The sequence below is a fragment of the Trachinotus anak genome, unplaced genomic scaffold (assembly GCF_046630095.1).
Source record: "Trachinotus anak isolate AG129_WGS33_773 ecotype Australia unplaced genomic scaffold, CSIRO_AGI_Tana_v1 ptg000009l, whole genome shotgun sequence".
Classification (NCBI taxonomy): Eukaryota; Metazoa; Chordata; class Actinopteri; order Carangiformes; family Carangidae; genus Trachinotus; species Trachinotus anak.
The window spans coordinates 14,217,795-14,236,540 of record NW_027273860.1 but is presented as its reverse complement, the minus strand read 5'-3'; the positions used below and the strand labels follow the sequence as shown (position 1 = coordinate 14,236,540).

Genomic DNA, 18,746 nt, shown 5'->3' with positions numbered 1-18,746 from the left:
AGCTCTTATTGCTAGCAAGCATCCGTGGAGGCATAATAGCTTAATAGATCCTGGAAACACTTGACAAGAAGGAAAGTTAAAAGGAACTGCAAGACAATTTTCAGAGCATTATCCTGATAACACAAAGCTGTTCCCCTTTTAAGACTTTTGACAGCAGAGATACATCTGTAAATGTTGGGTCAAGACCCTAAAATGAGCACAAAGCTGACATTTTGCCACACAGAAGCAAATTTCAGAAGCTCCCTTAGATGAGGACTTGTTTATTTATCTTAATGGGCATCATTTGCTAATTTCCACTGAACTTAATCCACTATGGGTCAGGCCTATATTGAATGTCATCTGCTTTTTCAGTCTTGCCAAGCTCACCTGACATCTGCATTTGCTTATTTGACTTTAGTTGCGGTCTCTGTGCACAGCCCAAACAAAATTCTGCATGATATGCACAGTTGAGCGCTGTGCATGTTGCTGTTTTATGAAACCTCTATTATGAACTGTAACATGCATCCACCGCCGCCAAGTAAAGTTACCCACTTCTGATACAGAACTGCTGGCATGCCTACACGATGCCTTCAGACTGATGCATGACCAAACATGCAGGTGAGATTTTTCAGATGACAAACATGACTTAGGAAAGAGCAAAGAGCAGCCTGCCATCGTCCACAGATACCCACATTTTTTCGCACGAAATATGACCATTTGTGTCAGAAAGGTATTATGGATCTGCTGGTGAAAAACAGGATATATTTCATCTTGAATTTTGCACTTTATTTATAAATCCTCTTTTTGTTTTTCACCTTCACTATAGCTGCGGTTTTCAGTCGGAGGGGTGGTCACATCGAGTCTCTCTTGCACCTGCGTCCCTCTGGGATACAGTTACATAAATATCCCCTCCTGTATATGAGGGCTATTTGTGATGAAATAAAAGGCCACATCAGTTTTACTTGGCTGAAGAATGTGTTCGCCCTCAAATTTATTCTCACTGAAATCCCGGTGATATCCTCTTAGTGGATTAACCTACCCAACCTACTTTTCTTCAAGATCACTGTGAACTGCATCTGTTTGCTGTGAGCATAATAATCCAAAGTAGTTGGAAAGTGTGGCTCTGAAAAGTGGATTTTGGAGTTGGTTCTTCCCCCACATGTATCCATACCTGTTATGTTACTATATGACTCCATCTGTTGTAACAGACCCATCACAGACACATCCATATATCCGTATTATAGTCTTTCATTGCAAGTCCTTTGATTCTATTCATAAAATTCCCATTGCCTGCTGCATGATGTGAGTTTTGCCAGTCTGTTTGCTCAGCAGTCCGAATCTCTTTCCATGTAAGTGAATGAATCAAAAGATACAGTAACAGGACTGGACTGTTTCTTTATAAGGAGACTGGTCTGCATTCCTGTTGTAATATCATTAGCTAAACATGCTTCTTATCATGGTTTCTTATCATCACGGCCAAGTAGGTCTGAAAGAATGCTCTCTCTCTCTCTCTCTCTCTCTCTCTCTCTCTCTCTCTCTCTCTTTGACCCTCTCTTTTTCTACCTCTCTCTTCTTGTTTGCCTCTCTCTCCCAGCCTAAAGGCTTCTTTGAACCAGTAAGAATGAGGGGTCAAGTGTAGGGGGTCTGTTAGCACCTGCACATCATGCTCCCTGTGTGAGTGAGGGAGTGAGTGAGTGAGAGAGAAAGCGAGAGAGAGAGAGAGAGAGAGAGAGAGAGAGAGAGACTCAACCCCCTTGTCCCCTCTCCAGCTCAACTTCCAGCTGTTGTTGCATTCCTCTACACGTCGCAATTGGCTGAGGCTGCCGGCTTTTTTTTTTTTTTACGTTTGTATGTGCTGTGTTTGAAGTGTGTGTGTTTGTATGTGTTTGTATGTGTCAGTGTGACAGGGAATGAGAAGTCTTTCCTAGACATCCAGAGGTTGCTCACGCAGCGCAGGAAATGCATCTGCCGTCCAGTAGGCGACGGTGATCACAAAGGGGAGAAGTGACAGAATATTTTCAGGCGACATAATCCTGGATCTTGGAGCTGCTGCTGCGTAATTGCGTCATTTTCGGCACAATGACAGAAGTGGCCAGTCCCGCTTCAATGGTAAGTGTAATATTTTATGATCCAAATGTGTGTTTCTACATTTTGCAAGTTTTTTTTTTTTTTTTTTAAACTCTCTCAGGGTGTCATTCATGTTTAATCCACAGCTCAGAGAGTTTTTGACAGGGTCTGTTTCTTTAGTGAGCTGTTTAACGACGAGGCAAATCTTATCCGACTGTAATTACAGATTTTGTTCTCAGCAAATGAAATACAGGGGAGGTTTTGTTTCTTTCTGCGCCACCGATTAAACCTGTCCAGTACAGGAATAAAGGCGTGATTATCCTCCGTGGTTCCACTGAAGATAAACATACTAAAAAAAGATATGGATACAAGAGTATCAGCTTGGCATTATAGATCTTATTGTTATTGCCTGTGATTACAGTAATACCACCATGGTGAGTACCACAGGCATATTATAGGACCTACAAGGGAACCAATCAGATCAGTGTTTGGACTGTTTATGGACAGTATACAGGATGTTTTATATTCCACAAGAAATCTGCTACATTTGACTGAAAAACAATCTTAAACTAAATCCATGTCTCAGATAAAGAATCTACAAGTTCCATAGGTCAAATAGAGTTCAGTGAACCACTGCAGCCTGACTTGGAAATCAATCAAGAAATGTCAGTCTTCTGCATTTTGCCAAATGAAAATCCTCTACAGCATTTTCTTAAGAGCGGGTGCTGTTTCTGTGTTTACCTTGTGTGTATCAGCTGAAAAAAGTAAAAGAAAATAGTTTAGTTTTGCGCAGAGGCACTGGCTCTGTGAGTGGACAGTGGCTTCAGTCGAATGGCTTAAAACATAGACGTAACAGATCTTTGGATACTGAGTTTAATGTTGATGTATGAAGGTAAATGTTTGGTTCAGTGTGTCATCCTTCCAGTATACAGCCGCATTTAGTTTGAAGACCAGTGCTTGGGGAAACTTTTTTTTTTCCTGGTCCACCATTAATCTCTTTTCCGTCATCCCTGGATTCTTCAGTCTGTGTTTTCATTCATTTCCTCTTCTTTTGTCTCCCGCTCTCCCCCGCACGCTCAGTTTGTCTCTCTTGCTATCTAAAGTTCCATCTTTCTGTCTTCCTCTTTTCTTTTCTATCCATCAGTCACAGTTCATTTCACCCTGTGAACTATGTGGCTAATGTGGGTTATGTGTCCCTCGACCACTTCACTGTCCCTCCTTGTCTCTCTCTCATATCCAGCCCCTTGGAAACCCAAACATTCGTTGATCCTTTGCACAGCAGCTAAGGTAATCTGGGTTTTTTCACACACACACACACACACACACACACACACACACACGAACACACACCCTCAATAGAAATTCAAGTTCGATTTCCTCCAGCTCTGAGTCAGCTGCAATAACAATGGACTTTCTTTCCTGTGAGGATCTTGCATTTCGGTAAATGATAGAAAAGTGTGAGAGAGTTTGATTTGGTATGAACAATGCTGGTGGACATCAGCAGGGATTCAAGGTCAAGTCGTATTAATCAGCCTGCAGAATTTTCAACAAAGATAAACGCACACATGATGTAGTAGATTTAAGAGCTTCTTATGCAGAAGTAAAGAGTTTCATGGCCTACATGTGTGTGTGCAGGCATACATCACACTAATTAAAGTCTTGTTGGAGACATTATTGCAGACAAAACAGAGAGTGTGGTGAGTTGCTCCATATGAGGGCCACTCAGAGAAAGACTCCATATTAAACAGCATCTGTGATACAATACTGGCTTTGTCAGGTGGGAGGAGAGGGTCACGCTGGAATGTAAGGGGAGGGGATGTTAGTGAGACAGAGGGATGGAGAAAGAGAGAGATAAGACAGAAAGAGGAGTGCAGCCGGGCAAGGCAAGAAAACAGGCAAGACACGGCAGCATATCAATAACAGATGGAACACAGGTAATATTCAAGAGTAAATGAACATAGATGAGACAGAGCGAATAAGATGTTCGAGGAAGACTTGTTTTGGCTTCACATCATTAAAAAAAGAGAGACTCGAACAAAGGGAAAGGAGATCCTGTGACAATCAAGTGACTCCATTTACTCACATTTTGAAGAGAAGCTTAACAGTTTGGGAGATTGGATTACTCACAAACCAAGGGGCAGACATACACGGTCACACAGTACTGTACATGACACTCAAACACGCACATGAACGATACACAATGCACAGACTTGCAGCTATTTGTGAATGCAATTCATAATTACACAGATACAATCCCAGCTTGTCCTGTGGTCCTGCACAGGGTTAATCATACACGCTGCTCAGCAACTGGAACTCATCTGTTGCTTTGTTCCCTCTGCAGAGACGTCTTTTTCGTATTAAACCAGCCAGATTTTATTTCTATAGCATGTCTTCTTCAATCGTCCTTCAATCTAAACGCCCATGTTTGCCTGCTACTCTCTGTTCATACCCCATCTCATGGCCATCATCTGGAGGAGCTGCCTGCTTTAAACACCCTCTAATGTACCTAGTAATGCACCCCAACTTAAGAAAACATGTGCAAGTAGCACAGATGACAACAGAAGTGTGGAGGAAGCAGATGACCGACATCAAATATCTGCACTAAAAGTAGAAAAGAACAATACCTCTGATTAGTTTGTTGCATGTTCTTCTGTGTTTTCTATCAGTCTTTATTATTTCCATTTTCTTCCGTTTGTATTTTGATGCACCAGTAGTCCGAAACACTTGCAGGTAGGAACATGGTTCCAAAGCTAAAATGATGGAAACATAATGAATCATCATGAGTATCTCAAAAACTATAGGAGCTACAACACTGAATCTTGGTGAAGAGCCTCCCCATACTTCAATGCTTCATCAAAACAAAAATGGTAGCGATAGCACCACCATGCTAATATCTCGGGAAATGTGAGCCGTGGAAGTGTCTATGGATTCAGTGGATGCTGTTGAAGACACTAATATAGACCACACCCATTTACGTCAGTTTCTTGCCATTTTGAACTAATTTCTTTTTTGACTACCTATCCTACATCCTTGACCCTTAGATCTTAGATGTATTGTTTCTCCATGATTGGCAAACAAATTTTCTCAGCCCGTGGTCAAATTAATTCAATCAGCTATATCTCTTAGATGCTTTATCCAATTGCAACCAAATGTGGATATCTCGTACATACTGATGCCATGAATATGACTACTGAGTTTAATTCAGTTTCACCACTAGGGGGCACTATGGCAAAACAAACAATAATTACTTCATTGAAATCGCCACTGCTCTCAGATAGTGACGGCTCAAAACAAAATTGCAGTTTTAGAATGTCAAGCATGACGTCACGATATTGAGTCGTAAATGTTGATGTCTGTTATAATTAACGAGTTTTAATGAGGAGTGTATAAAATGACTAATATCTCAAAAACTTTAAAGGCTACAGAACTGAAACTCGGCAGACAGCTAGCTCATGGTGAAATGCTCAAAAAGTCTTGTTATATCACTAAGGTGTGGAGGACATTTATTGCTGTTTTGAGGTTTTCCGGTCAACACGCAATCATGTACATGAAAAAATTATTCAAATGTGGATTGTATGTGCTATCAGATGTAGCCGAAAGAAAGGGTGCTGCAGCTGCCGCCTTCCGCAGCAAGAGCTGAGAGCCTGCTGCTGCAGCTGAGAGTAAGCAGCAAGCTTAAGCAGTGGCAGTCACATGCATTTTCTGTGAAAATGCACATCCTAGTTGATGTTGGTACTTTTGTCTTAATAGTCAAACCTGACCTCACAACTCCAAGATATCCACAATATCCTGTTTATTATTGGCATTATAGCATTGCAAATGAGAGGATTCGTGTGCATATTCATTTGCAGACCAATAAAATAGCAAGATGGATAAAAACAGACATACAAATAACTCAATTATTCCCACCAGTACACTTTAAAAAATTCTTTTCCAAATCAGTGACATGAACAACAATGGGAACTGTCCTGTGATGTGGTTATGAGAATGCAGGCTGCAACACAGACAGCGAAAATGATGCAGAAGGTAACTGAAACAGAGGGGAAGACGAAACAGATGGAGAGGAAATATAGAGGAGAGGGTAGAGTAGACTGAGGGATGAAAGCAGAGGATGAAGAAAATGAAAGGATAAGATGAAACAGTCCGAGAATGCAGGCGCTTTCCTTCTTGTTTTATGAGTCCTCTCTCTATCCTCCATCACTTTCCCTTTTCCCTTCAGTCCATATATCTCCTCGCTTCTCTCCTCCTCCTTCTCTGTCTCCAGATGCAGGGTAAACAAAGCATTTTGGGGAGACTCAGCTGTTCTACAGATGGGATCAAAGAGAGATTGTGTGTCCATGTCTGTACTTGAATCCTTGTGACTTTAAAACCGTTGTGTATTTACAAAGTTTTTGGTCTGGAATTATTTCAAGGATTAGTTTAGGTGTACACCAGATTTGGGTTATGGGTGGGTCAGAGCTGCCTCTTTAGGATATTTTCCCAGTAGTCAACTTTCCCATAATAGGAGAAACTAACCATTGAAAAATGTCATTAGGATATTTATTAGGTCAGCTTTAAAGTCAGCAAAGGTCTTTACAAGTGCATCATATTAATGTATTTACCTCTATATGTCTACAAATACCTAAACCATACAGTAGTCCTGAGTGCCTGATAGCATCATGTTCGGTGTTTTCATCTGAGACTGAGGAGAATCTTAGGATGTCGGAGCTGGAATCTGGGAATCTAGAAGGGGGCTCGACACACCTCACTGCTCTGCTTCAAATAGAACACAACAAGGGCAGAGGACTTGTTTTAGCCTGCCCAGACTGGAGCTCACCTGGTTAAAGACAGAGACGGGGGGCTATACAAAGAAAGAGAACAACCAAGTCACAATGGAGCAGAGAAAGGACAGGCAATTTGTGAGGGAAAGGGAGGGTCAAGGAGGCCGGAAAGGAGACACAGGAAGGGAAGAAGAAAAGAGTAAAGCCTTGTCACTGTACTAACAACAGTCTCCCTTTAGACTTTGACCTCCATTTCTCATCTGATCTTCCTAACACTTGTCTAGCTGATGTTGCCATCATACATGGTGTGTTTGCTGTGTCTACACCAGTTATGGGGAAAAAAAAAAAAAAAAAATCTGTGGAATGTGGGGCCTCATATCTTCATGTGATAGCAAAAAGAGCTGATGTGTGACTTTATTTGTGGATGTTTGTGTGTTTTTAAGAATAATACGGGTGTGAGGGTGGTGTGTGCGTGTGTTTAAAGGCAATAGGGGTGTCAAAGCAGCAAAGGAAGTGAGCTCAGTAAGGAAGCTGGCACTGAATTAGAGGAAGTGGTATGGAGCTGACTTTGATTTTGCGCTTCCTCTGCTGGTGATTGGAGGAAAGAAAGAAAAGAGAGGGGAGTGACACTAAAAAGGCAGGAGGATGAAGCAAGGAGAGGGAGAAAATACAGAGGGAGAGAAAAGAAGACAAGGGAGAGTTGGGAAAAAATGGTTAAAGAAGCAGAGAAGTCATTTAGCGAAGGGAAGGAAAGACTGAAATAAGATACTAATGGTAAAAACTGTGGGGAGGATAACAAGGAGAGAGAAGAGAAAAGAGACGGCAGAAGGTGCAAAAGGAGGTCGGAGTGGTTTCCCATCTGCAATCATCTGTGTTTTGGAGAGAAGCATTTTACTCTGGGCGTGTGTGTGTGTGTGTGTGTGCACGTGTTTGTGCCTTTGAATGGGTGTTTATGCACATACAAATAGAAGCTAGCAAGACTGTTTTTGGCTTTTTTGTGAATTGTAGGATAAGGCAGAGCTTGTCCTTGACACTGGATCTCACTGTGTTTACTCACACACACATTTTTGGGGCATTTTTTTATTTCGTTTTCATTCCTCTTAATGGTTAATCATTATCTTCCTTTAATGCCAATCTAATCCTGCCCTGCTGTTTCAGAGTTTTCTCTCTGCCTCCTGAATATTCCCACCCCTCGAACATTTCAACTTTAAGTTATCTTTATCAGGGATGTCAGTGGCAATCAATATCAAACAAAAATAGTCATCAGGCTGAAGTGTCCAGAGGTTTGCCCTGAGGTGAATGCATGAGAAAAATGCCAAGATCAACAATTTATCTCCTTGTGAGCTTGAAGTTTCTCTCTTACTCTCCCTGTTAATGGTGAAATCTCATGACATTTGAACTGTGGCATAAGAGAAAAGCTAATGGACTGTCTGAAATGGTAACGATTCATCATCATACGCCATGCAGCTAATGGATATTGCTTTGGTCCGTCTGCATAAAAACATAAATAACTGACTGGGGCTAGTGAAAAAGAGGATTAGTAAAATCTATTTCATTATAATTGTGTGTTATTTAATATGAGAAACCATTTCTGTGTGACAGCTTCTAGATAAATTATAACAACATTAAAAAGAAAAGCTGCCATTTTGCTGGGATGGCATGATCAGGTTTTATGATCTCAACTTACTTTGTGATCCATAACACATACACTGACTTATACGTAAACACAAACACACTGTCCCCATACACCTCATACACTGCTGTCTCTCACACACTTACACATACCCAAAAACATGTGCGCATTTAAAGCACCAGGCAGAGTGATGGCAGATCATAAGCAACAAGTCGTGGGAACAATGTTTTCATGGAATATTTCTGCCAGTTCTTCCCACTGCAAACCAGCTTTGGTGTGTGTGTATGTGTGTGTGTGTGTGTGTGTGTGTGTGTGTGTGTGTGTGTGTGTGTGTATTTTTCCTCTCAAGTGGTATTTTCCCCTTGGAACACTTTCACACAGAGAATTCCTCTCATGTGGCAGCTGAGCAGATGTGTTCAACGTTTGCGTACTTGTGTGACCCTACTCTTGCATGTCTACATGTACTATATGTATGCTATATCTGTGTACCTTCATGTGTGTATACTTTACCACTTTCTGGATAGCCACTTTATATAATTTGCTTTTTTCCTCCATCTTTACTGCAGGACTCTGAGATGATGTTCCAACCCGAGTCAGACCAGATGTCTCCAGTTGAACCCAAGGTGAGTGAATACACACAATCACATGTGTTATGTCATTCATCACCAAATTATGAAATGTATTTAGGTCAAAGCCCTTTATTTAAAGGTAAAGGGCCAAATCAATATGAAATAATTTATCATTCCACAGAAAGGTCTTAAGGGCCAGATTCAGTGGGGGTCTAAGTATTTTATAGTCTTAAGACAATAAGTTAAGAATCCATTAAATAAATAAATTGTGTGCAAAATTAACCTTTCCACTCTGACTGATGCTTGCAGTCTCCACCGCTGGACCTGATCGACACAGGGAAGGGGCTGAAGGTCCAGACGGCTACACCTCATCTAGTTAGCCTGGGCAGCGGGAGGCTGAGTGTGGCAATCACCCTGCTGCCATTGAAAGAAGGTAACACACATCCTGTATAGAAATACATAGTCCTTTGAGGGTGGGATTACTGGGTCATACAGTAGCTATCCATCTTCACCTTCCTTGGATCATGGGATCGTCAAATGTAATTTTTCACCAGTCATGTAAAGCTGTCGCCTGTTAATCCCCTCCTTATCCCTCCCTCATCGCTTTGCTTCCCTGCCTTTTCCTTTTTTCTTCTCCTCTCTTTTTTCCCCTCTCTTTGCTCACCCATCACTTCCTTTTCCATGAGTACTAGAGAGGCGTGTAGGGAGTGGTTTGATTGGGGAAAGTGAAACTCTATACTCGGTCACAATAAAGTAAAAGAGCCAACACTACTATCTCTCGCAAGAGGACTGAAACCCCAAATTTACACAAGTTACTCACCTATATCCACATCCCTGGTAATTTCTATTTATTTTCACTCGGAGTGAGAATTATCCCACTTATTGGTTAATGCACAGTCCAACCCACAGTTAATCATCCAAAAATGACAATACCACACTAACAGACCACAACCCAAACACTATCAAAACCGTGATAACTCCCACTGCACGGTTTCATGACAGTGCTTCATACACAGAGTGAAAGCACCCGTCCAATAAATTGAAAGAAAGAAATTCACAAGATGAGTAAAGTCTCTTGTTGGTGACCTAATACTGGTTCATTTATAGTTATTTCTAGTTTCTCTATCGCCAGCCGCCCACAGGTGTCACTCACCCTCTCTCTCCTACAGTACACATACATTAACACACACATACATTCATCAGCTCAGCGAGCCACAGGTGCCATCACGTCGTTGCTGCTCCAGTTATCAGGCCAAACACATGGTATTGAAGAGATGGGAGCAGAGATACAAGGATCACATTTAGTGAGAAATGCAACTGATTGCAGAAATAGTAGTTCATGAAATAGCAATACAAACTGAATAAAAGCTAAATAAAATGCAAACTAACAGTAGATTAAAATCATTAAAAGAAAGGGAATATCTGTCTTTAACTGAATAAGAGTGGGGATACTTGTGCATATCCTTATGGAGTTAATGTGTCTTGAATGGATTACAAAGCTCTCATTATATTTCTAATGCAGAGACACAGAGACAGTTTGTTGTGTCTCCTCTATGTCAGCACTAGCTTTTAAATAGATGGGTGATTTTAGTCACAGTATAAGTGGTACTAAGATGATGGGTAAAGCTTACAAATACAGTACAAAGGGTGACTGTAATAATAGAGTCAGCATTGTGACATTTAAAATTTTGCTTTATCATTGTTCGGTGTATAGCCGTTGCCACACACTTTCACAATCTCCCGTCTTGGTGTGCCCTTTCATTTCAGTGCGGAATGCCAACAATGTGAGCAAGCCATTTTAGGAGAACTAGGGGTCAGTTTTATTCCACAATGAGTCTACTGAACAAGGACTAGTTCATATATTCATCATACTGCAGTACCCCTTTAATCACAGGCCACCCGTATAGTTCAAAAAGACATTTGCACTTGGGCATCAGTTAAAGTTTCACTTGTGAAGGTGCTGTCTAAGAGTATTTTATTCTAGAAACATGCAGATCTATATTATGTCTTATTCACTTCTTCAAGCCTGATTTTAATTCAATATTGTCTGTTGTGTTTGTTATCTTACTGATGATCACATGTGTGTCTTGATGTTCCAGGGGTGACACGCATAGGCCGAGAAGATGCACCAATCCCTCAAGATATCACCATCCAGGGGCCTGGCATTGAGGCAGAGCACTGTCTCATCATCAATGAGGGTTAGTGTCATTTCGCTTTCTCTGAACTGAACTCCTAATGTTGCCATGCCTCTGAATAAACACAGTTCTAGTATCTTTTCTTAAGTGGCAAGTGTAGATTAGAATTGCCACCCAGTTTGTATCTTTACATTGCTAAGTGTGCCAGGGCCAGTGACTCCTCCTTTAAACAACAAGGCTTTTAATCTTAGTGTGTAATCTTAACATCTTACTTTAGTTAAAACAATTGAATCTACGGAAAAAAATCTGCCAGTGAAGTGAAATCATATCATTTGAAAGTATTTTGTCAAACTTGTAAAGAGCTGATCTGATACGTTTTCAGTAAGTCACCAATGATAGACTCTTTTGTTTTAAGACCATTGATTATTATAACAAAACTGCAACAGAATCAGAATAAATTACCATAATATACCGGCCTAATCTTATAAGAAAAATAATGTTTCAAGATGAATATGGGATTGAATTAACTATTTAACCGGATATCTGTGTGCACACATACTGAATAGTGGATTGGATGGTTGAAAGAAAAGGATCTTCGAAGACACGGGGAGAAGCTGAGTGATACACAGTCTTAGTGCGGTTGATGTTCCTGTGCTGGAAATTTTTTTTTATCATTAATAGCCTAAGCTTCCAAACTAAAAGCCTTTTAATGACAATGGTTTCATGCATGTGCTATAATTAAAACTGATAGTGCGTAAGAAGTCATCTTTCACCTGTAGTTCAAAATTCTAATAGTGATAGTATGAGTTGAACGTATGTTTAAAGCTGACCCTCTTCTCATTACCAATACAACAGGAGGGGTGGTGACCCTGGACCCCTGTGGTCACCTCTGCAGTTTGGATGGAGTCCAGGTCGCTGTGCCTACACCGCTCACACAGGGTAAGAGCTGCAGCGTACAGGCTCTGAGGTGCTGCCACCTACTGGTCAATAGTAATACATAGGTGGAACAGAGTTGATTTCATTGCGTCAAGTGTAGGGTCTTCCAGCATTTCATAACCCCTGTATGTGTGTGTGCGTGTGTGTGTGTGTGTGTGTGTGTGTGTGCGTGTGTGTGTGTGTGCGTGTGTGTGTGTGTGTGTGTGTGTGTGTGTGTGTGTGTGTGAGAAAGAGAGAGAGTGGTTAGTTTGTGGTTTGGTTAACCTGCATTCCTTTCAGTGTGTGTATGAGTCATATGGTTATGGAAAAAACAAGTATATTTGTGTGTGTGTGTGTGTGTGTGTGTCAGTGGTGGACAGTAACGGAGTAAATTTACTTGAGTACTGTACTTAAGTACATATCCAGAGGATTTGTACTTTACTTGAGTATTAGATTTCTTTGGTACTTATTACTCTTACTTGAATACATTTCCAAGACAAATATTTTTACTTTTACTCGAGTAAATTTCTAGGAAGGCTGAAAAGTACTTGTTACTTTCAGGTCTGCTCTTTTTGGAAATTTTTTTTTAAATTCTAAAATACTATTGGACACAAGCTGTGTTTGTCAAAGAATGAAACCTATCACAGTGCACGCTCTCCACTGGGATCTACATAAAAGCGGATAATAGAGACAAGAGACAAGACAAGACAGACATGGGGAGACAGACATTGGGAGACAGGCACGGAGACAGACAAGACAGACATGGGGAGACAAGACAGACATGGGGTGACGGACATTGGGAGACAGGCACGGAGACAGACAAGACAGACATGGGGAGACAGAGTTTGTTGTGCTCCTATATTGTACTGGCACATGTCCTTCCTGGAAAGTCAAGTGACTTCAACATTGAGTTATTGAAAGCAGAGATGTAGTTTTTTGTAAAGCAGTGGTTCTCAACCAGTGGTCTGGGGACAACATTGGTCTTTGAGGGGGTTCCAGTTCCCAACTTAGCTAAATGATAGAGAGTTAGTTGGACGGTGCAGGTTCATTTGGTTACAATTTTAATGATTGTTAATAAACGCTGCATCTGCAACATCTGCTGTCCTCTTACGATCCCATTCATTTTATTTGTTTTTATAGGTGTTTCTGCAGGCTTTATAAAACTTTGTGGTTCTAAAAGCAAGCACATCAGTGCAGGTGGTTTCAAAGAGTTAATTCTCAGAAACAAGAGTTAAAAGGTCCTTAAATTCATTTAGAAAAAATTATAGTAATTCATTGATGTGAAAAATAAGAAGTTTACTCTTACTCTTACTCGTACTTTTACTTAAAGTAAATTTAAAAGCATGTACTTTTGGATACTTAAGTACCTTTAAAAGCAAGTACTTTTTTACTCTTACTTGAGTAACATTTAGACTGAGCTACTTTTACTTGTAACGGAGTAAATTTTGACCGGTAGTATTTGTACTCTTACTCAAGTACTGGGGTCGAGTACTCTGTCCATCTCTGGTGTGTGTGCACATAAATGTATAGGCCTATGTGTGTGTGAGCATTTCCACATCTTTGTGTATGTGTTTTGATTAATGTAGTGTATGTAATGCGTGTGCACCTCTGGTTCTGGTTTGGTTTAATTTGTCATGGTTTGGAACAGCTAGCTGCTACAATGAGTCACAGCTTCCAGAAACTGCAGTGGGTGCACTTCTCTTCAAATTCTGTTATATTACTGTAGAAAACTGGCAAAGCACACACACATAAACAAAGTAGCCTCCCAAATCCTAATGGAGTCTTATCTTTCTCTTCGCCCCTGCCCACGTGCCTGTGTCTGCCTGTGTCTTGATCAGTTTATCTCATGTCTTTCTGTGCTCTCTCTACTTTTCTCTTCTCCTAATTTTCCTTGATTTTTGCAGCTGCAGAGCTCCTCCTGTTACACAGTTCTTTTTTTCCTTCTGTGACACTTTCCACTCTGTATTCCTTCTTTTCCCTGTCCCCATTCTTATTTTGTAGAAGCATCAGTACATTGACTTTTCCTTCTCCTTGTGTCCATCCGCTCCGTGTACTCTTTTCTCCTTTTCATTGTGTCCTGTGTGGCCTGGCCGTTCTCGGTTAAATATTGACAAACCTATTTCTCTTCCCTCTGTGCTTTGGCTGATTCAAATATTGACAACACACAAGGCCAGGGGATCGTGAAGTGGCAGAGGTTGGGGGGAAAAGGACTGAGAGGGTTAAAAAAAAAGTCAAAAGGGCATGTTTTGGTAAATTGTACAGAGAGAGAGAGCGAGAGAGAGAGAGAGAGCAGCAGCAGCATCTTTTCTGAATATCCATTGGTCTCATATGCTCTGAGTTGAGTTAGTCTAACCACACACACAAACACACACATACACACTGCAGGGCAGTCTGGAGATGATTAGCTATGTTTAGGAAGTGATCTGTTCTGCACTCGGGACTTGACCTGGAATCGCATCAGCTTCACTCCTGACAGAACAAAATCATTTGTAGAATACAATAATAATATGTTCATACAGCATAATAACAGCAACAATGACAATTAAAATCATTTTGTGCCAACAGCACTGACAAACAAGCAGTATCACTACTATGGGCCTTATTGATTATTCTTCCTATTGTAGTTTACAAAAGCCATTAACTGAATAACATATATTTCTGCATAATGTATCCATTTCATCTTTACATGTCATTTTTACATGATGTTTTTGTCAGGTCACATGACAGTGGAGTTTGGGTATTAACTCAGTCTCCCAACAGTCACACCGGTATGAAGCAAATGCAAATCTAGCTGCCGAACAAAGCACAGCTGCTCTACCAGCCGCTCTCCTTTTCTCTTCCTCGTCACACATACACAGTCTGCAGACTGTCGGTGGGTTCATGGTGTGTTATGAATGGCTGCAAATAACAAAGCACTCGCAAGAAACACGAAACAGGGGGACAGACCCCTGACTTCGGCCAGGGGGCAAAGTTTGCTTGTCAGTGTTATCTTTCCCTCACAAATTCTTCCATTCTATCTGTCTGGAATACCCTCAAATACCCTCTCTATACACACCTTCTCTGCCTATTGTTTATTCTTAGAAGTCAAATGAATCACTTCTTAAATGAATTAGATTTTAGCCTGGATAGAATCAAAACACCACTTTCACAGGGTTTTTCAGTCAGTCTCTATAGTCCAACTGGTTTGGGGTTACACTGGTCCAAGGTATTTTCAAAGGAAAGAAGGAAAATAGGTAGGTAGACAAAGAAAAGCTGAGGGGGCGTCCACCAAATACCTCACTATCTAATAGCCTTTAAACCAGCCAACTACCGATGGCCCCCCGATGGGGGTGATGGCGTGTTCAGCTGTTAGTTTACATGTGGTTTTTAATTGCTTACACTGGTGGTTTTTCACGTTTGCGGGGGCGTTTTGTAGACGTCCACTTCAAGTGCGATGTCGGCTTTCTCGACTGTATCTTCAATCGTTTTCTCTCGTAAATCCTGAGCCTCAGACCCCTTTTCACCGAGAGGTGGTACAGTCCCGGACTCAGGCTCGTAGACGGTAAATCTGTGAACTTTCTTCCACTCGGAGTCAAGACGGCTGAGGAGGCGTTTCACCGTGGAGGAGGGAGCCAGACGACAACACAGAGACCGGCAGCAGTGTAGCTGTACAGCCTTTTCTTTTTCTTTTCTTTTCTTTTCGTTCTTGAAGTTCTTCTGAGGGCTTGTCAGAATAATTCATGAGACGTTCAAAGGGATACGTGTTTCTGCCGTGAGAAGTGCGCGCTGAATGGAAATCACAAGGTTTGTGATGGATTTCTGTTTTCTCCTCAGACAAAAGTAACAAAGTAACGTTACATTTACTCACACACGGGTTTGACGCGCTTCCACTTTACTGCACCGTGTCCGTCGTGTGCTAGGTTATACTTCTACCCTAAAATTTGTTTGGGTTCTCATCACCAGTCGATACCTTTTTGTTTGAAGGACTGTGTGAATTGAAATAAGCGGTCTGAGCTGCTTCTGCCAGCCAGGATGAACAGCATTTACTGAACAGCTGATATTAATGAGCTTCCTTTTAAAAACAGTAACAAGCCCATCAGATCGGCTGCAATGGAAGCTACATGAAATGTATATTAAGTCCCATCTGTCACTGTAGATCAGTGGGAATATTAATACATTAAGGTGAAATCACTGAATGGTATATTTTATTTTTTTAACATTATGTTTTGTTTTGTTGTTGTTTTTTTTTTTTTTTTTTTTTTAACTTTCTTTGTCTTTTATTGGTTTTAATGGTGATCTTAAAATGGTAGATGACTGTAAAGCCCAGCTTCACATAGCATACTCTTTCTAGCAGGAGGAGCGTTGTGAATCAGTGCAATCCAGCTCTCTCCAGGAAGTACAATTTCTTATTTGCAGCCAAACTCTTGAAGCCTAACATCCCAAACTGTTGGTTGTCGCTTACTACCTGCACCTTTTGATGGATATAACCTGGTGTGCATGCCTTAGGGTCGTATCTTAGCTGGCAAGTTCACAGACTGGTGTGAGGTCATGTGACAAAGAGAGCTAGCCTAAGGCCATGGAGACAGGCTCAGTGGTCAGGATACCTGACACCTGAAAAGAAAACCTGCTTCACTTTTCTGGATGTATTGTGTTCATGAGTTTTTTCTGCCTGCCCCTTGCACATTTCTTTTTACTCTTAAATTAAAAAGATAAGTGAGAAATGTTTCCCATGTTATCAGCTTGTGATTACCTTTCTGTCTTTCAGATAGATAAGAAGTTGTTGATAGTCTACACCCATGCTCGTCCCTGCGACCTTTGCTTGAAAGAAGTGGGGTGGGTCATTGGGTTGATGCTTTGCGGGTAACATTTGAGAGAGAACAGGAAGAAGATCTGATGAGGAGATTATGTGTGTGTGTGTGTGTGAGAGAGAGAGAGAGAGAGTAAGTGAAAAAGTGTGAATGAGTGACTGAACTAATCTGCACCAGCTCCACTGAGAAAGGCCAGTCTGTTTCTTTTTTTATGATGTTACGACTGGACCTGTGTTCCCCAGAGAGGGTTAATTTGTGGTTTTCAGGCCAATTTACACTTCCACTGGGACTTCTGTGTGTTTGCATCTTTTCATGACTGAGTAAATTCAGCTTTAATCCAGTAATCATGTAGATTTTTAAGATCCTGGAAACATTTCGAAGACAAGTAGTCTCTCAAATAAATGCATACAATTTGAGAAAATATATTGGGGATAATTTTTCTGACCGCTCTTTGAAATTTTCGATTGCGAGCACTTTGGATGTCAAATGTGACCAATGAGCAGCTCATGAGGTCTTTGTAATTGGTTTATTTTTCATTCTAACCTACTGGTCTCAAATTGGCAGTTCCTCCACTTATGTTAACCAAACAGAGAAACAGTTTGAGTTTCCTCTCCCATAACATTGTGGTGAGAGCGTAGTTTGGTTCGTTCAGATCTACACAGAGACAGAAATTGACTCCAGACGTGATACAGCTCCTACATCTGTGTCCTCAAAGACTCTGAGGTCTGACTTTGTAGATCACAAACTTTCAATTATCCTATAAATGTATATACAGACTAATTTCAAGTTTTATTGTCATTGAAGAAGGTCTGTGTTGGGGGTGGGGGAACATGCTTCCACATGGGAGGCGAACTCAATTCGATGGTAAACAAGTCAACACATGAATGAGATTAAACATGTTTTGTTGTGGAGGGTTTGTATTTGTGTGTAGAAAGGAGTGAGCACGTGTGTGCCTTTTTAAATAAAAGACAAAAAGTAATTGAGGACAGCAGGCTTAAATTTAGTCTGTGTGGAAGCGCTTATGATGAGAGTTTTGTGATGGGATGTTGTGTGTTTCCTTGCACGTGTATCACACATGGATTTTTAGGAGTAAGGTTCTAGAGAAGACCAGGACATGTCTTTACAACTAGAATAACTCAGGTGTGTCTGAGAAAAAGAGAAATTACAAAGGTTAAATCATCAGATTTTACATTTTAAATCTGTTCCTCTATGTTTTTTTTTTCTCTCTGTCACATACTACATCTGTTAGCGTTAGTATGTGTTTATGCTGGGGATGGAAAGGAGGAGAGGATTAGCTAGTAATAATTTGTTAGCTAAAGTGTTGAGAAGAAACAGAAAGGGTGGGGGTCGGGGGCTGTGAACAAATCCGAGTGATGCACTTTACCCTCAACTTTAAAGGTTGCACATGGCGGGGCTATTGAAGCTAGGAAATTAGATTTTTACAAGAGCTGGCTAAGTGTGTGTTTGTATGTGTGTGTGTGTGTGTGTGTGTGTGTGTGTGTCTGTGTGCACGCATGCCTGTGTGTTTGCTGTTGTGCTAAATACTGAGAGCTACTGGGAGTCATTAGGCAGAGCATGTTACAAGACATGTTCCCACACACACAGATACGTAGAGCATTTTGATGACATGCACTCACATTACTCACGTCTGGCAATGAGAAAAGCATATTATTATTAGATCTTTTTTTTTTTTTTTTTTTTTTTTTTCCTCACAGAGACGCATCTTTTGATCTCTCTGTCATGATGCCACTTCCTCACAGTTTGGGCCCAAACCTGCAAGATTGTGTTTACATAAAGTATATTTGAGAGGTTTACACTTAAGCTGTGTAGACTAAACATTTCTTACACTGTTTTTCATGTGTGTGTGGTGTTAGCTCCAGCTCACCACTGCACTCCCGGTC

At 40.9% G+C, this 18,746-nt stretch overlaps 1 protein-coding gene across 5 annotated transcripts in view; it reads left to right on the top strand.

The window, feature by feature from the left end:
• The first annotated feature begins 1,754 nt into the window (after window positions 1-1,754).
• phldb2b (pleckstrin homology-like domain, family B, member 2b) overlaps window positions 1,755-18,746 on the top strand; it is a 43,104-nt gene continuing 26,112 nt past the window's right edge. For 2 of the 5 annotated variants that reach the window (XM_071485494.1, XM_071485490.1), the window contains exons 1-5: window positions 1,755-2,088; window positions 9,006-9,062; window positions 9,318-9,441; window positions 11,108-11,206; window positions 11,999-12,082. In XM_071485494.1, coding sequence (XP_071341595.1) covers window positions 2,059-2,088; window positions 9,006-9,062; window positions 9,318-9,441; window positions 11,108-11,206; window positions 11,999-12,082 — 394 coding nt within the window. In that variant the 5' untranslated portion in view covers window positions 1,755-2,058. Of the gene's footprint in view, window positions 2,089-3,286; window positions 3,334-9,005; window positions 9,063-9,317; window positions 9,442-11,107; window positions 11,207-11,998; window positions 12,083-15,306; window positions 15,842-18,746 lie in introns of those variants that run through there. The other 3 variants (XM_071485491.1, XM_071485492.1, XM_071485495.1) reach the window with 3 other exon arrangements.